Below are 21965 nucleotides of genomic sequence, written 5' to 3'. Positions count from 1 at the left end.
TGGTAGGCCATTCCAGAGCCGTGGAGCAGCGGCTGCAAAGGCTCGGTCACCCACTGTATGAAGTTTGGTCACAAGGGGGTGAAGGCGGTAGGTATTTGTAAAATGGAGGTTTCTTGTAGTGGATGGTAATATAAGGAGTTCTTTAAGATATTGTGGAGCATTTCCATGGATAGACTGGTGAGTAAACAAACAGAGTTTGCATATGAGCACAAACGTGAGCAGACACATGCAATAAGCAGCTTGGCTTTTACCAGCATGAATGTAGAGAAAAGCCAAGCAAAATGACACCTTTTATTGGCTAACTAGAAAGATTACAATATGCAAGCTTTCGAGGCAACTCAGGCCCCTTCTTCAGGCAAGATGTAATACAGAAACTGAAGTTTCCTATGTTTATATACACACTCTAGGACAAGAAACAACATTGGTAAATCTTTAAATGAGAGATTTTGTATGTAAAAAATTAATAGATTCATTCAGGCTAGGGTTAATAAAATCAAACCATGAGATTAAATATGAATGGAACCCTGCATGAATGTGTAAAACAAATTAATAAATGGGAAGGTGCAGTAAGTGTACAGTAAGTGACTATCTGTTGTCCAGTTTCTGTTTATAGGAGAACAGTATTATATTATAGGTATCTCCGTTCTTGTGGTGTTACAACAAAAATGATCAGACACTGACTGCCATTGTGGTGCAGTGGTAGCGCTGCTGCCTCTCAGTAAGGAGACCTGGGTTCACTTCCCGGGTCCTCCCTGCGTGGAGTTTGCATATTCTCCCCGTGTCTGCGTGGGTTTCCTCCGGGTGCTCCGATCCAAAAATGTCCCTAGTGTGTGCTTGGTGTGTGGGTGTGTTTGCCCTATGGTGTGACCAGGGGTTTGTTCCTGCCTTGCGCCCTGTGCTGGCTGGGATTGGCTTCAGCAGACCCCCGTGACCCTAAGTTAGTATATAGCGAGTCGGACAATGAGTGACTGACTGGCTGACTGCCATTGGCAAAGTGATTCATAGAGTAGCATTATGTGTCATGTACCTGCCTCAGCACAACTACAGTATACAGTGGGCTAAAGCGTTAAAAACTAATAAGTAAAACACAGAGTGAATGTTTGGTAGTGTAAATATTAATTTTAAAATCAACCTTACAATCTGCATCCTGTTAACCCTCACCAAGGTTGAGTGAATCGTTGTACTGTATTGTCCATCCATTTTACAACCCGCTGAATCAGAACACAGGGTCACGGGGGTCTGCTGGAGCTAATCCCAGCCAACACAGGGCGCGAGGCAGAGAACCAATCCCGGGCAGGGTGCCAACCCACCGCAGGACACACACACACACACCAAGCCCGATTTAGGATCGCCAATGCACCTAACCTGCATGTCTTTGGACTGTGGGAGGAAACTGGAGCACCTGGAGGAAACCCACGCAGACACTGGGAGAACATGCAAACTCCACGCAGGGAGGATCCGGGAAGCGAACCCAGGTCTCCTAACTGCGAGGCAGCAGAGCTACCACTGCGCCACCATGCCGCCCGTTGTTGTATTGTGTTCAATCAAATATAAAAAGTTGTTCTTAGAACCAGACCAGTACTTTTAATGTACCACCACAGCGGCGACTCTGTAAATGAGCAAGACGAAAGCTACAGTAAAAGCAGAACAGTTCAAAATCTTTTCTTTTTGCTTTCCAATTTAACCAGCATGATTCCAGTAAGAAGAGACGGATGGCACAGCCGACTAACTCCAGGTACGACTAGTTGAAATTTGTTTTTCATGAGATTGATGAACAGAAAAACTATATTGATTTATTTTCGTTTTATTGAACAAAAATACACCTGTTAAGCCTGAAATGGATAATCTGCTTAAATCATGTAGGAATAAATAGAAACAAAGTTTGTCTGTTTATTTTGTTGTCTTTAAAAAACAAAAAAAACAATAATACTTTGTGAAATTGCTGCATGTTCTTTAAGTTTATAATGTAATAAAGCACACTTCTGCTGAGCGATGACTGTTGGTGCTATGTAGACAGTAAGCATGTACTTCTGTAAAGGATGGTCAATACTTCTTTGAGTTTTCAACAGATTTATACATTTCAAGCATCCCTGAACGAGGTTTGATAATGTCAGAGTGATCTTGGACTTTAGGTGTACATCACCGAGCCTGAGGCGTGACAACTCAAAGACAAATCATTCAGTTGGAAAGAAACCTGGCACAGTTATTGGCACTGTAAAATGCTAGACTGTTAATGTGGATTTTACTTTAGAAGTAATGTGTTTGCATTTTTGTGCAGTGCTAACAGGGAAGGAGAAAAACATTTTCCTCCAAGATATGACTTTTTCATTTCATTCCACATAAAATACTGGGCTGCAGGATCACACTGCTAAAATGAGAGCTCTGTGTATTGCTAGTCGTGTGCTTCAAACATGAGATGTTTTTGCGTACTGACTGCCACACTTGTGTGCCTGGGGACCACCTTCCGGGCTCTGAAGAGGTTAGCAGCTCTGTCCCATGTCAATAGGGGGGCTGATGCTAACAAAATCTTCTCTCGTCCCTGGAGCATTGAGAAGGCACTCAAGGATGACACCTAGCTGCGAGAAGACCCCCCACCTCCCCTTCTGGCTTAGATACTATAAAACAGAGCCGCTCTCACAAGATGGTATCAGTTACCGATCTGGCACTCGAGAAGGGCAGAGCTCAGACTCTTTTGTTAATTGTTAATTGTCTGACTGGAGACACTTTGTTTTCTTACATACAGGCACCAAAGCCGATTGTTTCTGTTCTAATTAAAAGCGGTGATCTGGCTGGTACCCCAATGTTTTGTCCGCAGGTACCCTGCACGTTACATCACTCTTTGTCCCTTAACGCCTTCAAGGTTTCCAAGTCTCTCCTTCAAACTAATGAGCTTGTTACACTTTAGTTACTTTTCACTCTTGCTGCTTGTTATCTGAATTAGCAAAACAGCAATCAAGAATGAAGCTTTATGCGTTTTTGAAGATAAATATCCTAACACTATTAAATACTAAATTATGTTGCATAAGACACACAAAGGGCAGGAGCAGAAGAGCTTTGGCAGTGGTAAAGTCTCTTAAAGACGAGACTGATGCCCATGTCTGGTGGTCGAGCCGCTCTACTGCTGCCAGTTTGTCTTTTGCTTTAGAGAGCTGCTACTGTACATTTAGTCAGTGAAATCACAGAAAGGCGTCTTCACATCCTGCAGGCAGGCAGCTGAAATTTATGGGTGGGATACGGTGTGCTGCGGTGGGTTGGCACCCTGCCCTGGATTGTTTCCTGCCTTGTGCCCTGTGTTGGCTGGGATTGGCTCCAGAAGACCCCCGTGACCCTGTGTTCGGATTCAGCGGGTTGGAAAATGGATGGATGGATGGATACGGTGTGTCAGTGAAGTGGGGTCTGTTTAATAAACTACTGTAGCTCAGACTTATGCTGGTCGTTACATTATATAAGTTAATTAATTTTGTTAATACTATATTTTTGTTAATAGAGTTTTTTTTGTGTAAGTAAATACGACTATTTGCAAAACTAACCGACTGTGTATCATTTTTGAAGTAGCCGTTGTGTTATCTGTCTTTACTCTTATTCATCATGGTCTCAGCCACAACCCCTGACAGATAATTGAGGCTTTACTGTACTTGTAATTAAACGACTGTTCCTCACAGCGCTCTGTGCCTGCGCCATACAAACAATAACTTGTTGCTGTTGTCTGAAATCGCTGGCTCCTGTGCTGACCGCAGCAGTAATTGGAACGCTGAGATGTGAAAGGCGAAAGTCGTACCCAGAGACTCGCAAAACTAAAAATCAGGGGTCTAAAGAATCCTTTTAGATGGGGCTCTGGAACTGAATGGCTCTCTTCTTTGGGTGGGGGGGTCATTGCTGATTTTTATGGAATGCTTTTGGAACCTACTATGTTGTTTTCAATTGATTCAAACATATATTTTGCTATTTTGATTTTTTTCTTAAAAAAAGCAAACTAAAAGCACATTCAAAAATAGTAATATTTCCCTGTTATATTTTTTGCTGTTTCAGCAGTAAATCTCTTGTGAAGATCTTTTTTTTTCCTTCCTCAGGTTAAAACTTGAATGATGCATTAGGCATGCTTCCATCTTTAAAAGCACAATTGGAGCAACACCATGTGTGTGTCAAGCTACGTGTGTGTCAAGCTACCTTCAAATGCCCTGAATCTGCATTAAAGATGACAGCAGCCATGATTTGAAAGTGCTTGTTCTTGTAGGATATCATGGATTCTCCCAGCATGACTGGGAGAATGGTAAAAAATTGAAGCATTAAGAAATGAAATTGTAATAATATATCAGAACAAAATGAAAGCCTTAGAAACTGCTTACTACCACCATGCTGTGTGTAGAACTTAATCTAACTGATTAAGTCAACCTGTTAGCGAAGTTAACCTCTTTGCCTCTGTATGCTTATATTGATATTTTAAATGCCCACACATAGAGGTTCACATCCATGCATTCTTTCTAAGCCACTTTTTCCAGTTCCTGGTGGCAGGGAGCTGGCGTAAGGTTGGACTCTTTGCACCATCTATCACTCTATCAAACACCAGGGGTGATTTGGTTGATCTCACTGGCTAGGCAGATGTCCTCTTCCTCACTTGCTGTTGCATGGCTGTGCCTCCCAAAGCCAAGCACTTGATGGAAGAGGATGATTCTCCACAAGGCAAAACAATGTGGCTCCATGGGTTTATAAGTAGCTTGGCCCCCTTGCTAGAACCTCTAGATCAGGGGTTCTTAACCTTTTGATGACTCCAGATCCCCAATAGTTTGTCCAATATTGTCTCATACCCCCTTTACTTGACTGTCGAAATAATCTTCACCATTCCTTACTAGACAAAGAGCCTGTTTCGACAACGTAAGATGAAACGAGCACGAGTGGAATAGTAATAAGTATAAGCACCACAAACCTGATATAGGTGTATTGAATGAATGCGTAATTGAATCAGAATGCGTAATTAGGCCTCGAGCTGTAGTCGAAATCACCTTTCAGGCCTCTAGAGCTTTAATCAAAGTCGCCTTTCTCTTTGAATTTTTGCGGCCGTAAATCCGCCTCCTGCCGCGATATCGGTCTCATAAGGTTTTTCGGGCAGCTGCGCAGAAGGCGACTGCGCATTCGGCTTCGGACGGACGTGAGTGAGTGACTGAGTGAGTGAGGAGGCTGGCGAATTATGTATTAAGATATTAGTTACCAGAATGAATGGCGGTGCACAGTTGCTGCCTTTATATACAATGCAAAACGCGCTTCTAGAGTCTTCAAGATACGTACATTGCCAATAAACGAGTAAATACATGCTTGTTCAGTAAATATACATTTATTAAATTTAAATATTAAAATTAAAATGTATAAAATTTAAATTGTAGTAAATACACACATGTAAAATTAAATGCAAGCATTTGCAGGAAAAGATTCTATCGCGTTCCATTCACGTACTATCCAAGTATAAATTAATACATTAAATAAAATAAATACCAGTACCCAGAGATTGAGTCCCATACCCCCAGCATTTGGTTCCCATACCCCCAAGGGGTATGGATACCCCCGGTTAAGAACCCCTGCTCTAGATAAACTCAAGAGACATCTGCATATGCATGTTATAAAGAATTTAGAATGCTGAAAAACTTTACTTATGTGGCTGGTGGAAATTAAAATATTACCTTGCATAGTATTTTAGGGAAAAGCTTTACATCAGCCAGCTGAGCCAGTGTGTGCATGAATCTGGGGTCGAAGATTTTGTGAACAACATCAGCGCTTTACCTGGTGTTGCACATCATTGATGGTGAAATTTGAAGCAGTTTTCTGTTAAAACAATGACTAAACATAAAAGCAACAATCTATCAGCTGATAACAGTCTCCTAAGTATCAAATTGTTTTGATCACTAATTTCAAGCTTCTTTGTAATTACCGGTGCTTTAAAGTTAGCTTGGAAGCTGTAATCTGAACAATCTTAGAACAGTGTTTTACTAAGCCCTTTCCAACAGATGGTTCTAGTAGTTTAGGTCTGTTAGTTTCGGTCAGTTTCATTGTATTAATAGTGTGGCTGAATTCTGGAGACATATTCAAGATCAAGGTCAGTGTATTGTCACATGTAGCGATTACAATGAAATTGTAATTAGCAGCAGCGTTTGTTTAAGTTCTTCAGTGCCCAAGAAGCTGAGACACTTTCTCTGGAACAAAAGAATTTCTTAAGAAAGTAAAAATAAAAAAATAATATGCACATTATTTTCGCTGCTTATGTCTTAAAATAAATCACAATATTCTGTTCTACTTGTTACTGAAAGTGTTACATTACAAAGCAGCAAGTTCCACACTTTGAGGCAGCTGCGTCCCTTAGTTATCTCTAACAAAGATGAATGCACCATGGCAACTTCAGGTGACCTCAACATTGAACCCAATTATCAATTTCCACATGGCAACAATCTACCTCATTTCGACATATTCACAAGATATGATCTTTGAAGAAGGAACAGGATGTATTAGGAGACAGCAGGATGTACAAGATTTGACAGATTAAAAAACACCAGCTAGTAGCGTCAAAAGCCACAAAGTTCATTATGTGCAAATTGGATATGGAATGCAAATTCTGTAACATCGACTTCTCAAGAAGAATGTGGAGAAGTCTGAGATCTTTCATCAGTAGCAGATGTAGAAACAAGGCTTATCATGTAATGCAGATAGCATGGACTACAACAACAACAACAACAACATTTATTTATATAGCACATTTTCATACAAAAAGTAGCTCAAAGTGCTTTACATAATGAACAAAAGAAAAATAAAAGACAAAATCAGAAACTAAAATAAGACAACATTAGTTAACATAAAAAAGGAGTAAGGTCCGATGGCCAGGGTGGACAGAAAAAACAAAAAAAAAAAAACTCCAGAAAGCTGGAGAAAAAAATAAAATCTGTAGGGGTTCCAGGCCACGAGACCGCCCAGTCCCCTCTGGGCATTCTACCTAACATAAATGAAATAGTCCTCTTTGTAGTTAGGGTTCTCACGGAGTCACTTGATGATGATGGTCATACAGACTTCTGGCTTTTAATCCATCCATCATTGTTGGAACATCATGGTGCTTTGGGTAGATGGTGGTGGCGCAAGCCTACTACTATTTAAGCTTTACATGCCAGGTTACTGGTCACCATGTGAACCTAAGCAGGCTGTCTAACTTAACTGCAATCATAAAGTATGAATGCGTATACAGTATATGTTCTTGTATATAGTTAGGGAGAAGTGGTTTGGAACTAAAACGTGTAACAGAAGAGGGCATCCTTCACATCCAGAATAATGCCAGGGAAAGAAGAAGTAACAAAACTGTGCATTTATTGAATACTGCACACAAGGAAGAACTAATAACCACAAGCCCAACAAATCCATGCTGTCCCTCTGGGCCTGAATATGTGGGCCTTGAGCCCCTGTCTTTGCAGTGAGGTGGCTCAGCTATTTAAGCACCTCAGACAACAATGAGAGCTCCTCATGTCATCGATCATCTCTCTCTATCTTTCTTATTTGCAGTGGTGCCGCTAACTAGTGCCTTTTGAGGGCCTCACGCCTTAAAGGGTGTACCTCCTCCTAGTGTCACATAACTCTCCACACTAACATGCAGAGGTACTCTTATGTTGACAATGTGGGGCTCACATTTTCTTAGAATTCTGTAGGAAGGTCCATTTGCATTTTGCCACTTTTGGGTCAGCGTCTAACCAGGAGAAAACCCCTTCGCTGGCCTGTACAAAAATAAAAACTGTCTGTTGGAAACACTGAGGTAAAAAACATTGTGACTCTGGGCAGATCCATTGTGGTCTACTGCCAGGATAGGCTCCCGTGCCCTGTGACCATTACAAGACTAATCAAGTTCAGAAAATAGATACAATTGTGCATTGTCTATGTCCTCAGTTCTCTGTGGTAATAGTTATTTGTGCTTATTTATTTGTCTACAGTGAAGATCTAAATTGTTAAGATTTAAGCAAATTAATTTCATTTATTGCATCTGTTATTCATTCTCTGTTTGTATTCTCTATTTCTGTTCTGTATATAGGGCGGCACGGTGGCACAGTGGTAGCGCTGCTGCCTCGCAGTTAGGAGACCTGGGTTCACTTCACAGGTCCTCCCTGTGTGGAGTTTGCATGTTCTCCCCGTGTCTGCGTGGGTTTCCTCCGGGCGCTCCGGTTTTCTCCCACAGTCCTAAGACATACAGGTTAGGTGGATTGGCAATTCTAAATTGGCCCTAGTGTGTGTTTGGTTTTTGTGTGTGTGTGTCCTGTGGTGGGCTGGCGCCCTGCCCAGGATTGGTTTCTGCCTTGTGCCCTGTGTTGGCTGGGATTGGCTCCAGCAGACCCCCATGACCCTGTGTTCAGATTCAGCGGGTTGGACAATGGATGGATGGAGGTTCTGTATATGCTGTGCAAGGTGGCAGTTTTTTGGCATTATAATTATTTTAATTAAAAAGGAGCGATAATGGCACATTATTTGGAGCTGCTCCTTCACAACCCTATGGATTGGTGTTCTGTTCTTAGCCCAGACACTGTCTACTTGAAATGTTCAGATTTGCACAATTAAAAGGTGTGTGTTATATGTGTGTGTGTGTGTTCAGCCTGCAATAGGCTGGCACCCTGTCCAGAGTTAATTCCTGCCTTGCACACTGTGCTAGCTGAGGTAGGCTCCAGCCTCAATCTCCTGTACATAGATTAAAAAATGACAAAAGTGCGCTTCAGGGCTACCTAATTACGAACTTACCAAGGCTACAGCACTTCAGTTTGACGTCACTTCCATCTCTTGTAGTGTGGTGATATAAAAGCAGATGGGCTTTTATTTATTAAAGGAGAGTGGGATGGTTTAGGTACGTGCTTTATATTTACAGTTATCAGTCTGCACACTCATACAGAGCCCCTGAGGGGATATGGTGTATTTTTTTTTTCTGGGAAACAATTTGGTGCCAACCACTTACTATCTCATGCCCACCATTTATATATCTTATGCTCACCACTTATTATCTTGTGCCCACAGCCTGAGCACCAGGTATTTTAAGGTCACACCAACTATTATTGCGTGTGTGCCACATACATTAAGATAAGCACCAAATACCACCATGTGCAACTGTACATCATTTTCTGGAAGTGAGACATTGTGCTAAACAGTTTGTTTTACTCCATTCCACAGAAATGGATATTGGCAAGTTTATAAAAGCAGGCTATGAATTCAAGTCCAGATTGTTGGATCTGCGAAGCAGCAGCACTAAGCACTGTACTAATGTGTAGTAAAAGGCAATGACATTTGTTAGCTAACTACTTGTATCTACTTACTAGCTCACAGCCAGCTTCTTATTCACACAAGTTATGAAGGAATTCATATTTCACATATTGATTGCATGTGAACTTTACCTAGTCCAATGCGGGTACGCTAATGTAACTCTCTGATAAACCTGGCACACTTGCTCATCTATACCAATGGACTGTGGGATTTAACATGCATCTAAAGAGTGAAATCCAAATCGGGCCACTTTAATTCCCACTATTTTCCCATTACATGAAAACATCTCGTATACCCATGAAAGTATCCTGTAAGTATGAGATATTTTCATGTACATACGGAATAACAGTTATCCCAAATATTTTTTTACTGTGCAGTTCAGACCTTCCATACTCTCCCATCCATATTGCCACCAATTAACTGGCTTGATGTAAAAGAAGAATGTGTGATGTGATGGATTGGTTTCTGTCTTTTTGCCTACAGATAGCAAGCTAAGCTCCAGCTCCCCACAAACCTACACTGAAACAAGCAGTGCATGGTGAGCTCCATGTAAAGGGACACTTTATGCAGGACTGAAGATTCTGGAGCTTCAGACAACACATACAGTAAATCTCTTCTTGTTTTCTGAAAAACTTTAGAATAATAACTTCAACAAATAAAAGTTAACAGTTGTATCTTATGAATATTGCAAATCTCTCCTACAGAAAAGCGTTGCTCCTTAGCCTACTTGAACAGTCGAGAGCTCCGGCCCAAACCTCCCTAACAGCATGACAAACTAAGACAGCACACATCTAATGTAGTTAATGGGAAGATAAATCAGTTAAAGTATTCTATAAAATATTAACACAGTAATACTTACACTCTTCTTAATACTCCTAACTAAACTATATTTTATATTCATTATACATAAAATCAGCACATACATAACCAGACTAATAATATACAACAACCTCAGATGCAATCAGCAATATTTTATAGGAAACTAGTTGATTACCCAGTGGCTTTGCTCACTGAGTGCAAGGGAAAAAAATAAAATGTAGTCTATAAGTTATTAAACAGTAAAACATTAACATTTAAGAAGTAAAGATACATTGAGCACTACTGGAGTGGTTTTGGGTAAACTACATTTTAAAGGCACTATAACACAACAGGTAAGTAGTAGATCCCTTGTGAAAGGCGCTACATGACCGTTGTGGTATAGAAATTCTCGTCCAAATTTTTGCCTGACAACCTTGCACTACATGCCTGTGATTTACTTGTTAAAATAATTAATCACAAAAGCAAGCTTGAATGTTGTGGGGTTTTAGTGACCCGAACTTACCTTAAGGGACAGTAAGTAGTCGTGCAGGGCAATTTACAAACAGAGTCCTGCTTCGATGGCGCCGATTACACTCATTTGCAAAGATTTCCACTCTCCCAGGAGCCGACGGGGGACTTGAAGTGTCACAAACAGTGCGAGAAGAGAGGACGCTGCCCGAAACTACGACGCTCTCGACTCGGCGGACTCCCAGCGTCCACTTTATTCTCACGACCCCTCGCAGCTGAAGGTGGTCTTGTCTTCACATTGTTTACAGCTCGGCGCAGTTAAAAAGTAGAAAGACGCAAAGCTGTTTTCCTCATCTCTTCTACTATCAAGTACTGCCAACTAAAAAAAAGTTACAATGTGGCAGTTTCTGCAACAGTCACGTGGACGAATAAATAAAACGTCTCTGTCAGAACGCGCCTGGTGGCGGACGGCTCAGCGCCATAATTTCCATATTACGTGGTCATATGTAATTTCTGTTTCAAACACGAAAAGAATTTTATATATAGAGATGGCTCTTATAAAGAGAATGAGAAAAAATGGAAGAATAAAGCTACCTCCTTAGTCTGCAAGCACCAGCACCACCACCACCCGATTCCCTACAGGCCCTCACCCGGTACCAAGAGTCCAGCATGTTTCTCCCAAACAAAACAGTTTGCAGCATATGGCCGCCTACTTTAAGTGCTCCCCTCCGCGTCTCCTGCCACTTCACTTTGACTTGTTCCTCTGTCTTCTCGCCACGTCCTGCTGCTGATTGGCTGCTGTCTCATTGCTGGTACTATAATTTCTTCAAAATCTCCTTGTGATTTTGCTCATTGTGAAAGTGCTGCTTAAAAAGTGAACTGATTGAAACTAGCTAGAAACTGCATTTTTTAATTTTTAAAATAAGTTAGTCTGCATCTGTATAGCCTGAGTATCTCATCAATGGCTGAAGTTAAACATACGAATAGAAACCAAATCTGTGAAAGAGTAAACAAAGAAATTTATGAATGAATAATAGTGATTGTAACCAAACTTACTGGAAACAGTCTTTCAAGGTTGTGATGTTTTTCAGATAATTTTTCAGCGCCTCACAGAATTCTCCAAGGTGTTTCTGGGAAACCACCATTTCTTGGCGGACCAAGTACAAACACTGCAAAAAATTAAAAAGTAAAATGTAAAACAACATGTTAGTGTGTCATAGTCAAGAAATTTGACTGAAAACTCCAAAGTGATTTATGACAACAGACCAACAGATGGAAATGAGTGTTTCAATTAGGATCTGAGGACAGACTTTGTGGTGCCTCTGGGCATGCATAGCTCCCAACACAGAAATATAACAAATGCAATAAACTATAAGAAAAGAAAAAAACAAGCACATTCAGGCACATTTTCTTTCTGGCCACATTTAGCCAACTTGCAAGCTCCTGAGAGGTTTTATCAAGTCACAAGAAAGGTGTTGACAGTCACTACTTATGAGGTAGCAGATACATTCCAACATGAACCGAATGGATAAAAGGCTCCTGATGGTTTTCGATAAGTCCTGCAACAATTTGATTTCTTCAGGTGTGAGATGTACTGGAAGCTGATTTTGTCTTCAGTTTTTCATTGACCAATCAGGAAATGAATCTGTTTATGCTTTTGCAAGTGAGGCTGTGAAATATTTGTGGATGCATGGGAAAGACGATAGACTTGGGTGACTTATGACAAGAAAACCTCTAGCATATGATATTTCTTTGGAGAGTTGCACCTCAGTATGAGGCATCACTATTATTTAATTCCATTCAATTTATTGCTACTGTATTATGCCCTACAACAGACTTTAAACATTGCTAACTAATGCACCACTGGGATGTCATTTGAGAATACAGAAGCCAGTCCTGCCACCAAAAGCATGCACTGAGATATTAATAGCACATTTTATTAATGTAGTTTCTACCTCGGCCAAAGACACTACCAAGCAATACTTCACGGGAATTTTATGAGCAAAAATTTCAAAGGAAATACTCAGTTTCATAGTGAAATTATGGGGATGCATTCTTTATTAAGAAAGCCACATAAAAAAAAAAATCCAAAGAACAATGAGAAGGTGGTCACCCTCTGCCCTATAAAGCCGGCCTGACCCTGCCTGAACACCGCAGAGCACGACTCTAATGTGCCATAAGTGCGTCACTTCATTAAAATGACATCTTAGGCCGACTGCTTGCTCTTCTTAAAGTCAGGTCAGATATCGACAGTCGCTTTCATGATGATTTACTAAAAAGCCCAAACTGATGGCCTTTTAAATCGATCTTCTTAAGCAAGGATCATCTTGAACTGAAGTGAGTGCTGGGGCAATTGTTTTAATCCAGAAATGAAATGACCTTTTCAGGCAGCTAAGAAACTCACTTGATTCCACAGTTAAAGTCCATTACAGGGTAGCGGTAGACAAAGCCTATCCTGGTAGTACTGGGCAGGAACAACACTAGATGGGGTAACACTCCATCACACGTAACTCTCATATACATACACACTGTCACATGGGGCTAATTTAGAGTCACTGACAAACCAAACCACAGAACTCTGGGAAAAAGCCATAGAAAGATGAGGTGAATGTGCAGCCTTCACATAGGCAGCAAACAGGCACAGCATTCAAAGCGACTGTACTGTAGAACCGCCAACCACTCAGCCTGGTGCTATCCTAGATTAATACAGCAAACACCAATTATACTGTATTTCCGATTCAGGGATAATAAAGTTCACTTTGACTTCAATATCAATGAAAACAACTATTAAAACTATTTTAATATCCCTTTTCATTTAACTCTGAGTGAGCTTGGTAAAGTTATCTTTCAGTTACTCAATACAACCTGTAGAGAAAAGCCAAGCAAAATGACACCTTTTATTGGCTAACTAGAAAGATTACAATATGCAAGCTTTCGAGGCAACTCAGGCCCCTTCTTCAGGCAAGATATAATTTCCAACCCATTCCACAATTCCATATGGATCATTGGGTGTTGGACAGTATGGCAGCTTAGTGGTTACCCTGTCTGCCCCACAGCTTCAGAGTCCTGAGTCCTAAATCGGCTTAACCTCATTCAAGGCTGTGGGTGACAAGAAGCCAACTCTGCAGGGACCCTGGACAGGGCCAGATATGACAAAGTGTGCCAGCCAAACACATTTCTTTGCTGCCCTGTTGCATCACACTCTGGCCCATAGGAACTCTGTAATGATGATGGGTCTCTGGATATTTTCAAGGCTGCCCACAGTTACTGAGACTACTGTCAGCAATCAGACATGGTCAATCCTTATTGAACTTACTCAGCTAAACAAAGTTAAGCTCCAATGAGACAGAATACACTGCAGCCTCTCCTCTCCAAGACAAGGGCTCTATTAATCTTGCCAGACTTTATTTTTCACAGACAGGCACACTTAGATACTGAATGTCTAAATTCAAATCCATTTAGGACAGCTAACTACTTAAAAGAAAGCTATTGCCGATGCGGATATGTTTTATAATGTGACAGATCGAGAAGTCAATGGATGTTTGGTTGAAACGGTGCATTAAGGGAAACTTGACTTACCATTGGATTATTTATTTATTTTTTTAACAATTATGTAATCAAGACAAACCTATAAAGCATTGAGAATGCAGAGTTGAAAAGGTGAAAAGTCTGAAGCAGCTGAACTTTGGAGAGGAAGAAAGGTGACACAAAGGTCACTGCTGTTAAAATGCTTTATGTAGTTGAGCCTAAGATGAATAAAGAATCAAAATGGCAGCTCACCTTTCAAATTATATACTGGTCCTAGGATTGGCGCAGACGGTGTGGCCTAATGGCTGTGGAATAGGACATCCAACAATAACTTTCTTGTTTCAGTCCCCATCACCAGCCTATTGCATGGTACTGGTTGAGCCATACTGGAAGCTGACATTTTCATAGGAATTGTTTGTAGAATTCCAAGTGAATGCACTGGGAGTGGTATACAGTATCCCGTTTGTGCAGTCCTTAATGGTGCTGCGCTGCAGGACAAGGTGCGAAAATGGGGTGGGTGGGCTTGTTCTAGGGCCTCTAGTTAACACTTTAGATGACCCAAAAGTCTTTAAATAAAAATTATGGTGGGGGCACTGTCACTGAAAATATATTTTAAAACTCTATACTCTAATTCAAGGTGTTCATAACAAATGTAATGATTTATTTCATAAGGTGGAAGTATATAACAAACAAGAATAGCTGCATGAAATATTTGAAATATTAAAATCAAAAATAACTTTATATTTGTAATCACTGACTTTGAAATAGCCTAACACGATATTCCACAAACCTATTTTTGAAATTTTTAACCTAATGGGAATGGCTCTTAGCAGGCTAGGACCACATGTAAAGAATCAGATATCAAAAATATTACCATATTTAGTTGTGATCAGCAACTCTGAAATAGCATTAAAGGACACTCCACGCGCCTATATTACCAATCCCCATTTTTTCCAAGTTTTGTGTAAAGGAGTAACGCTGCCCAGTAGGGAAAGAAGACAGACGTGTTTGACCTCTGGATTAAAGGTACAAGGGAGTCAGCACCAGTCAGTTCTGGTGGTCCCAGCTGCTAGTGCATTGCGGCTGCAGGCTGTGTTTCCTTTTCAGACAGGTGTGTGTAAGAATGGAGGACATACTGTGTGTGTGGCTTTACAAAACTAACAGCCTGGGTGTAGGAATTAAAGAGTCTATGTTTTAGGATAAGGTCACCCCAAAATCTTTCCACGACAGGTTTTCGCCTGCATCTGATGCTTTGGAGATCGTTTATTAGACTAACTGGGTTAAGAAAATGAATGGATGGAATTTATTTTTCACAGTACATATTAAGACAAAGGCTTTTTTTCTCCTATTATTAAAACCATTTTAAACTTCACAGGAACACCATGATGGCAGGAGGGAGGAGGGAAAATGAATTTTCAGTCATTATCAAAACTGCAGGGTTAAATGTGAGCACCACAGGATCTAAACAAGACTTGCAGCACTTAATCACTTAAGAACAGTAAGAAATTATGCAACAGGACATTTTGAAACAAAGTTGGGATTGTGAGGGATGGGAGAAAAAGAAAATTCACAGAGCTCATTATCTGCAAGGCACTAAAACAAGCAGATCGCAGAGTGTTGACCTGTGCACCTGTAGGTCACAGTGGCTGCCATATTTTGCATTCTATCCGAGCATGCATTAAAAATCTAAAATAAAATCCTCCAGCAATTCTTCTAGTTTCTGCCTTTCTTTTTTTAGATCATGGAGAGGATAACAAAGTAAAACATTTTCATATATAAATGTAAACCCATTCCCACTGGTGTGCACCATAGTCCACCTAACCCCTGCATCTATATCAATGAAACAGAGTTAACAAGAAATTGATAAAACACACGGGTCACTGAAAAACCCCAGAGGCCCAGATGGAGAGAGAAAACTAAAATTTACAAATTAAATCAGATCATGAACTCGATGTCATCCACGACATAATCACGGAAATAGTGTCTTCCCACTTGCTGAAGGTTCAAGCAGATACACCTTTGACGCTTACATCTGACAATTCTAATAGAGCAAGGCTGTAAAATTAGGACCTCCAGACAAAGATAGTAACAAGGTCACGGTTATTCAATCTGAAAGTAATAAGAACTTTCGCTACTATAGTAGCTATTGAAATAATGTGTAGTTGATGAGAAGAGAAAGAAAGAGTAGAGCAAATTAAAAGGAGCAGAATGCCAGAAGAACAAGAAATAGAGCCAGAAAAAATGGAGGAGAGCATAAGAGCAACTGAAGACCAAAAAACTGTAATAATGGGACAGTCCTTGAACGTGTGAAGAAAAGTGCCTGCTGCATTAGGGGAACACTGGTGACAGACTGAGCCAGAAGCTAAATCCATCAGGAAACGTTTTCTAGAATAGTGATAAACTCCATGAATAACTTGCTGATGATTTCTGGAGGAATATTATGTTTTCAAAAATTGTCTAGTATCTTCATTTCTGAACTGTCTGCTCAAGGCTTAAAGCATCTGCTGATGTTCTTTGCAGCAACAGTCTTTAAAGATGTCGTACATTGCAACCAGCCATGATTTTTGTGACGTCTCACTCAACCAATCATGCCTACACTGCACTCAACTAAAATTTTGTTGTTTAATCACTTAGGCAGCAAATTTAAAAAGGCTGCTCTATGTAACTCATCAGCTGTTTGTTGAGTACATTTACTAGGTTCTCAAATCACTATTTTCTTTTGAGCTTCAGCCTCTATCTTTGAACTTTCATCTTTACATTGCCCATTGATTGTTTTCTTAACCAACCATTGCATGCATGACAAGGTCTCTTTGTCCTCCAATCACCTGCCTTATTAAAACAGATCAATCTGTAAATAATTCAGCTTTTGTTTTCTTGCATTTGAACAAAGGTTTTGTGCCCAAGCACCACCTAAGGTGTGTCAGGAGATAAAAATGGGGAATGGGACAGCATTAGCCTGCATGGGTCTAGTCTCTAGCCAAACAAAAGCTGAATAATTTTTTGAAAATACATGTCTGGAGACAACCTGTTAAAAAATGTGTAGTGAACAGGGACAAAATCCTGTGCCTTACACGCTACACCAACAGGACTTCTTCCTAAAACACCTGTCCTCAATTCCTCCTGTCCATGCATTTTAAACCACTGTCAGGGATTCAGGGAGAGAGCAAAGGATGCTGAACAAAAGACTTGAAGCTGAGAGAAAATTGAAAGGTAAAATTGTGGTTATCTATTTGGGAACTCAGTCACACAAGGTAACTGATGCTTAATAATGAATTGGCATGTTGTAATGAGCGCTGCGATAGTGGAGACAGACAGACACACACACACACACAGACCACTGCAGCTACTGGGCTCCACACATTTGAGAAGTGCCTCTGTCATTTTAACTATTGCATCACTATATGACAGCGGTTCTCAAACTGTGGGGAACGAAGTAACAAAAAAGAGGGCGCGAATGTTGCCATATGTGGAGTAATTTCACTATTCGTAGGAAAATGTTAAAGTTGTAGCAGTGTATCAGCAGCAAAAAATATAGGAATAAATTTTATTAGGGTTTCAAAAAACGTTAGGGGGTGTGATTAAAACTGTTATGAAAACTCAGGTCGCAAATACTTAAAGGTTGAGAAACGCTGCTATATGACAACAGCGTGTAGAGTTTAGACAAACACTGTGGTTGTTGGGTATACAATGTGTTAAAACACTGAGGATACTTAGTCACGGCATGCATTTCCAATTAGATAGCAATGTTAAGTTTCTTTAGTTATTCATTTGGAAATGGAGTCAGAAGGTGGATGTTATGCAGTCTCATCTGTGCATCTACTGGTGTTGTACGGTAAATTTGTCGATTTGGGTGTTTTGAGTACTGAAATCTACATCTTCAGTGTTTCTTGTTATCAGCTCTCTTAACAGAAGTCCTTTTGACGGAGTGTGACAGACCCTTTACTTCACGCTAAACAACAGCACATAGCACACATAGCACCAGCGACAGCCTATTGTTCACATTTACCATTTATCCACTGATGCCATCAAATGTCTAAGTATAGTCTGATTCTACAGAAAGTATTTTCCCTTGTGTCAGGTTAGGTTTATTTTAAAATGTGTGTTCTCCACACACGTGACACACATTTATATGTCCGACAGCATTTTTTTTAGGAGACTTTTCAACTGTAGACGGTTTGTCATAAACAGACACTTGCTCTCTTTCAGACCAGATTAACAAGAGCACCTCTTATCTTTGCAAAATATCTGCCCCTAGTTTGAGTACCACCTCCATAAGGCATTGGATTGGTTTGGAAATGAATTGTTCCCATATAGTTTTAAGTAACATTCACATGTGGTTGTCTCCAACCATATATTTATATATCTGGCTTCATCGAGACTAGCATGGGTCTGATATAAAGAACAAGATTCACAATAAGGGCTTTAAAGGGGGGTTGTTTATTACCAATGGACAATAAGTATGTTCATGAAATGCTGTCACACTCGTCTAGATGAACTCCTCTAGTCAGTTTACTTATAATAGTGACTGAATGGCATAGTATTTTTCCTCTGATGAATAACTCTGGACAGATCTACTTTACCTCTGGCTCAAAGGTGCACTTCTCAGGGAAATAAGCACAAGGTCCTCTAGAGAGTGACAGAGATAGAGGCAACTCCACATCATGTTATAATCTGCCTACTAGATAATCTCTAACTGCCAAAGCTGTTGATAAACAGGGACTCGGCCAGTTCTTCAACTCTTTTCATATGTTCTTCTTTAGGCTCTTCCAGAACATAAATATCTTTATTCCTGTCACTGGTGAAATCCTACTACATCTTCAGGTTTAATTGTACTATCCTGCCACCAGTACTGTGGATATCAGCATTTTGACATGTTTATTTTTATACAGAAAACTATAGGAAAAATTTCACTCCCCATCTCCTCTTTAATTTATCAGCACACATGCATTATCATAAGAGAGACAGACCACTTTGTTTTGTTAATTTAGAAAGGCTGCTTTCTGAAATCAATAAAGGTTCAGAGGGAACATGTTGGCATTTCAAGCAGGATCAATAGAATCAGCTTGTCCACATATTTATAATCTAAAACATTTACTGATGTGTGACTTGGTTTGTCAATCACATTTGTTTATTGTGTCAAACTACATAATTAATCCTTCAGACAAGCCTATTAGAGCCCATACTTGTGAATGTCAGTCCAAATTCTCCAGTACATTCAATCCACCCGTATGTCAAACCCTTCAGGTGATTGTTCCTGTCAATCTCATTTTTTCACGGTAAACCAGCCATTTCCTCCAGACTGTCATATTCTGCCAATTCCTCATACAATTTATTTAATTTCAACAAAGGCGTGTCCATTATTAGCCACGTAGCAAGTGTGTGACATCACCTGTCTGGGAGAGCAGCAAGTATAAAAAGTCATTGCCTCTCCGAGGAAACCACAGGTCGGAAAATGGAGGGATAGATGGACAAAGGGCATCTTGGAGGCAGTGTATCTCACAGATAACACTTTATTAATAAAGGATTGTGTTCACTTTCAAGACATGTCACCAGTCTTTTCATAAGAACATAAGAAGTGTGATAAATGAGAGAATACCACTCAGTCCATTAAAATTTGTCCAGTTAACTAATAGATAAGTCATTTCAATATCTCGCCTGTATTTTTAAGACTCTATATGTTTCCTGGCTTCAGCCTTGAATACACTTCTCCTTGATTTTCACTAGCACCATTGAGTACATGATTCATTATTGTTACTATTTAAGGGACAGATCACATTTTTAAGTTTCTTTGTTTTCCTCTTCAAGACTAAACCAGCATAATTCCCTTAGCTTGTCCCTATATGCTCTAGCATTTTTTCCTTCATGCACTTACTTGCTCTTCTCAGGACACTTTCTTGTACACAAAAATGGGTGGTATATGTACATTACAATTGCCTTTTAATTGCTCCTGTCAATTTCCTTTTATTTTTGCTGACAGTCACTTCTGCTAATAGTCCCATTAGGGTTTTTTCATAAGCGGCATATTGAAAACTCATTCATCTTGGGAATTGGCTGAATAAAAACAAAACACTTTAGAGTTTGAACCAAGATTCATCTGCTAGAGTGATTGTTGTCTTTCTCTTTACTTGAGTGAACACCCATTTAGCTTTTTTACTAATGACATATAATAAAAAAGCACCTTTTCATTAGTAGAATATCTACTGAGAATAACAGAGGTGTTTGAGCCATAAGTCATGGCTCCACGGAATTTCTTATGTGCATATTTAATTCTTTGGACTCAGTGATCCAGTGGTAGATGGCTTATGGTGATGTTTTTCAGATGTTAGGTCTTCCATGATATTGTCTACCCATCCTGTTTTCTTGCTCCTGCTTCATCTTTTTCCAAGGTTTAGGGCCTTTTCTTGTGAGCCACTGGTAATTGTAATGGGAATCATATATTCTACTTTTTGACAATACACAATTTTTGCTTGCAATTGGATCATAGATAGATAGATAGATAGATAGATAGATAGATAGATAGATAGATAGATAGATAGATAGATAGATAGATAGATAGATAGATAGATAGATAGATAGATAGAGATTTTCTCAAAGTCTGTTTCCTGTAAGTCACTGCCACTGTTCTTGCACTTATAATTCATATTCCTTTTCCCTATATTTATCAATTTGAACTTTTCCACGTTAAAATGTAAGTTTTAAACATTTGCCCAGTTTCTAATGTTTTTTAAATCTTTGTTTGCTATTTATTTCAACAGTATTTGCCATCCCTTCAGTTCTGTTGTCTTCTGTAAATTTCATGAGTTGGCTCACTAGAATAGCATAAACCTCATTAGAATAAATAAGAAAGACTACACGTCCAAGGATGGATGCTGAAGTTGTGCAGCCATTTCATCCCCGTCTGTACTGTTTGTCTCAATCAGCGAGACTACTGAAACTCCATTCAGATGTGAGATTCAAACTCAAGATGCTATAGCCACAAAATAGCAGCATTATCATCTACATTACCATTCCAAATATACAAAAGCTACTCATCTGTACAGCATTCAGTTTGCTAGTTAACAACATTTCCATTTCTAATGCCATATGTTTCTGTTTTTCAACTCATTTCACTTTCAGCTGCAGTGCAATGGATAACATTTGGCAGTGTAGTAGGCCTCAGAGATAAGCGATCAGAAAGATATATTCTTTTCCACTTAGGTTGCAAGTTGCTGTCCTGGTACTAGTAGATTAGATATCTGTTGATCTTCAATTGGGTTCCTCTCCTCTGATCTAAGCACTACTTAAGTCATACCTTGATGACACTGTGAGTAGCATAAAGAGACAGATGGAAATTATTGAGTATAGACACTTAATATTTTAAATATATTTCCACACCCTAGATACTGTACTCTCCATGCATTGTCAAAACATTTTTGTTTAAAGCCAATGCTGTGCTCAATAGTTCTGGACACTTGCATGGCTTCATGCTATTTTTGATTACCCATTTACATGAGAACTCCACCCATGATGGTCGCTGTGAACACACAAGTGAACAGTAGTATATCCTTACTGTGCTAAGTCAACAGAGTGGCAATTTTTAATGAACAAGGACCAGAAGATTCAGTGTAGTCAAAGACATGTATAAAGTTTAGTAACTAGGAATTCAAGGCCCAGTACAATAGCCACAAAATCAAAGTAGTATTTTCAAAACAGAGGTTTAAGAAGCACCAAGTATATCCTAAGGAATTGTTTTCTAAAATACACAGAATATTCCAATCTTGGACAATATGAAAAACACACGTGTCAACCTTTATGTGGTTGCATTGATAATGCCACAAGTCAGGCATCCCTGTGGACTGTGGGTCAAACTGTCACACCAACCGACAATACAAGCTTCATAAAATGGCAGTGCCCATGAGTAAACAAACATG

The 21965-nt window shown here is 39.8% G+C and overlaps 1 protein-coding gene across 2 annotated transcripts in view; it reads right to left on the bottom strand.

Annotated features, from left to right (window-relative positions):
• necab2 (N-terminal EF-hand calcium binding protein 2) overlaps positions 1-21965 on the bottom strand; it is a 434935-nt gene that overhangs the window by 19769 nt on the left and 393201 nt on the right. For both annotated transcript variants that reach the window (XM_051932366.1, XM_028809612.2), the window contains one exon: positions 11584-11696. In XM_051932366.1, the coding sequence (XP_051788326.1) occupies positions 11584-11696 (113 nt within the window). The remainder of the gene's footprint in view (positions 1-11583; positions 11697-21965) is intronic.

This window comes from Erpetoichthys calabaricus, chromosome 9 (genome assembly GCF_900747795.2).
Source record: "Erpetoichthys calabaricus chromosome 9, fErpCal1.3, whole genome shotgun sequence".
NCBI lineage: Eukaryota > Metazoa > Chordata > Cladistia > Polypteriformes > Polypteridae > Erpetoichthys > Erpetoichthys calabaricus.
This window is presented reverse-complemented; position numbering and strand designations above follow the sequence as displayed.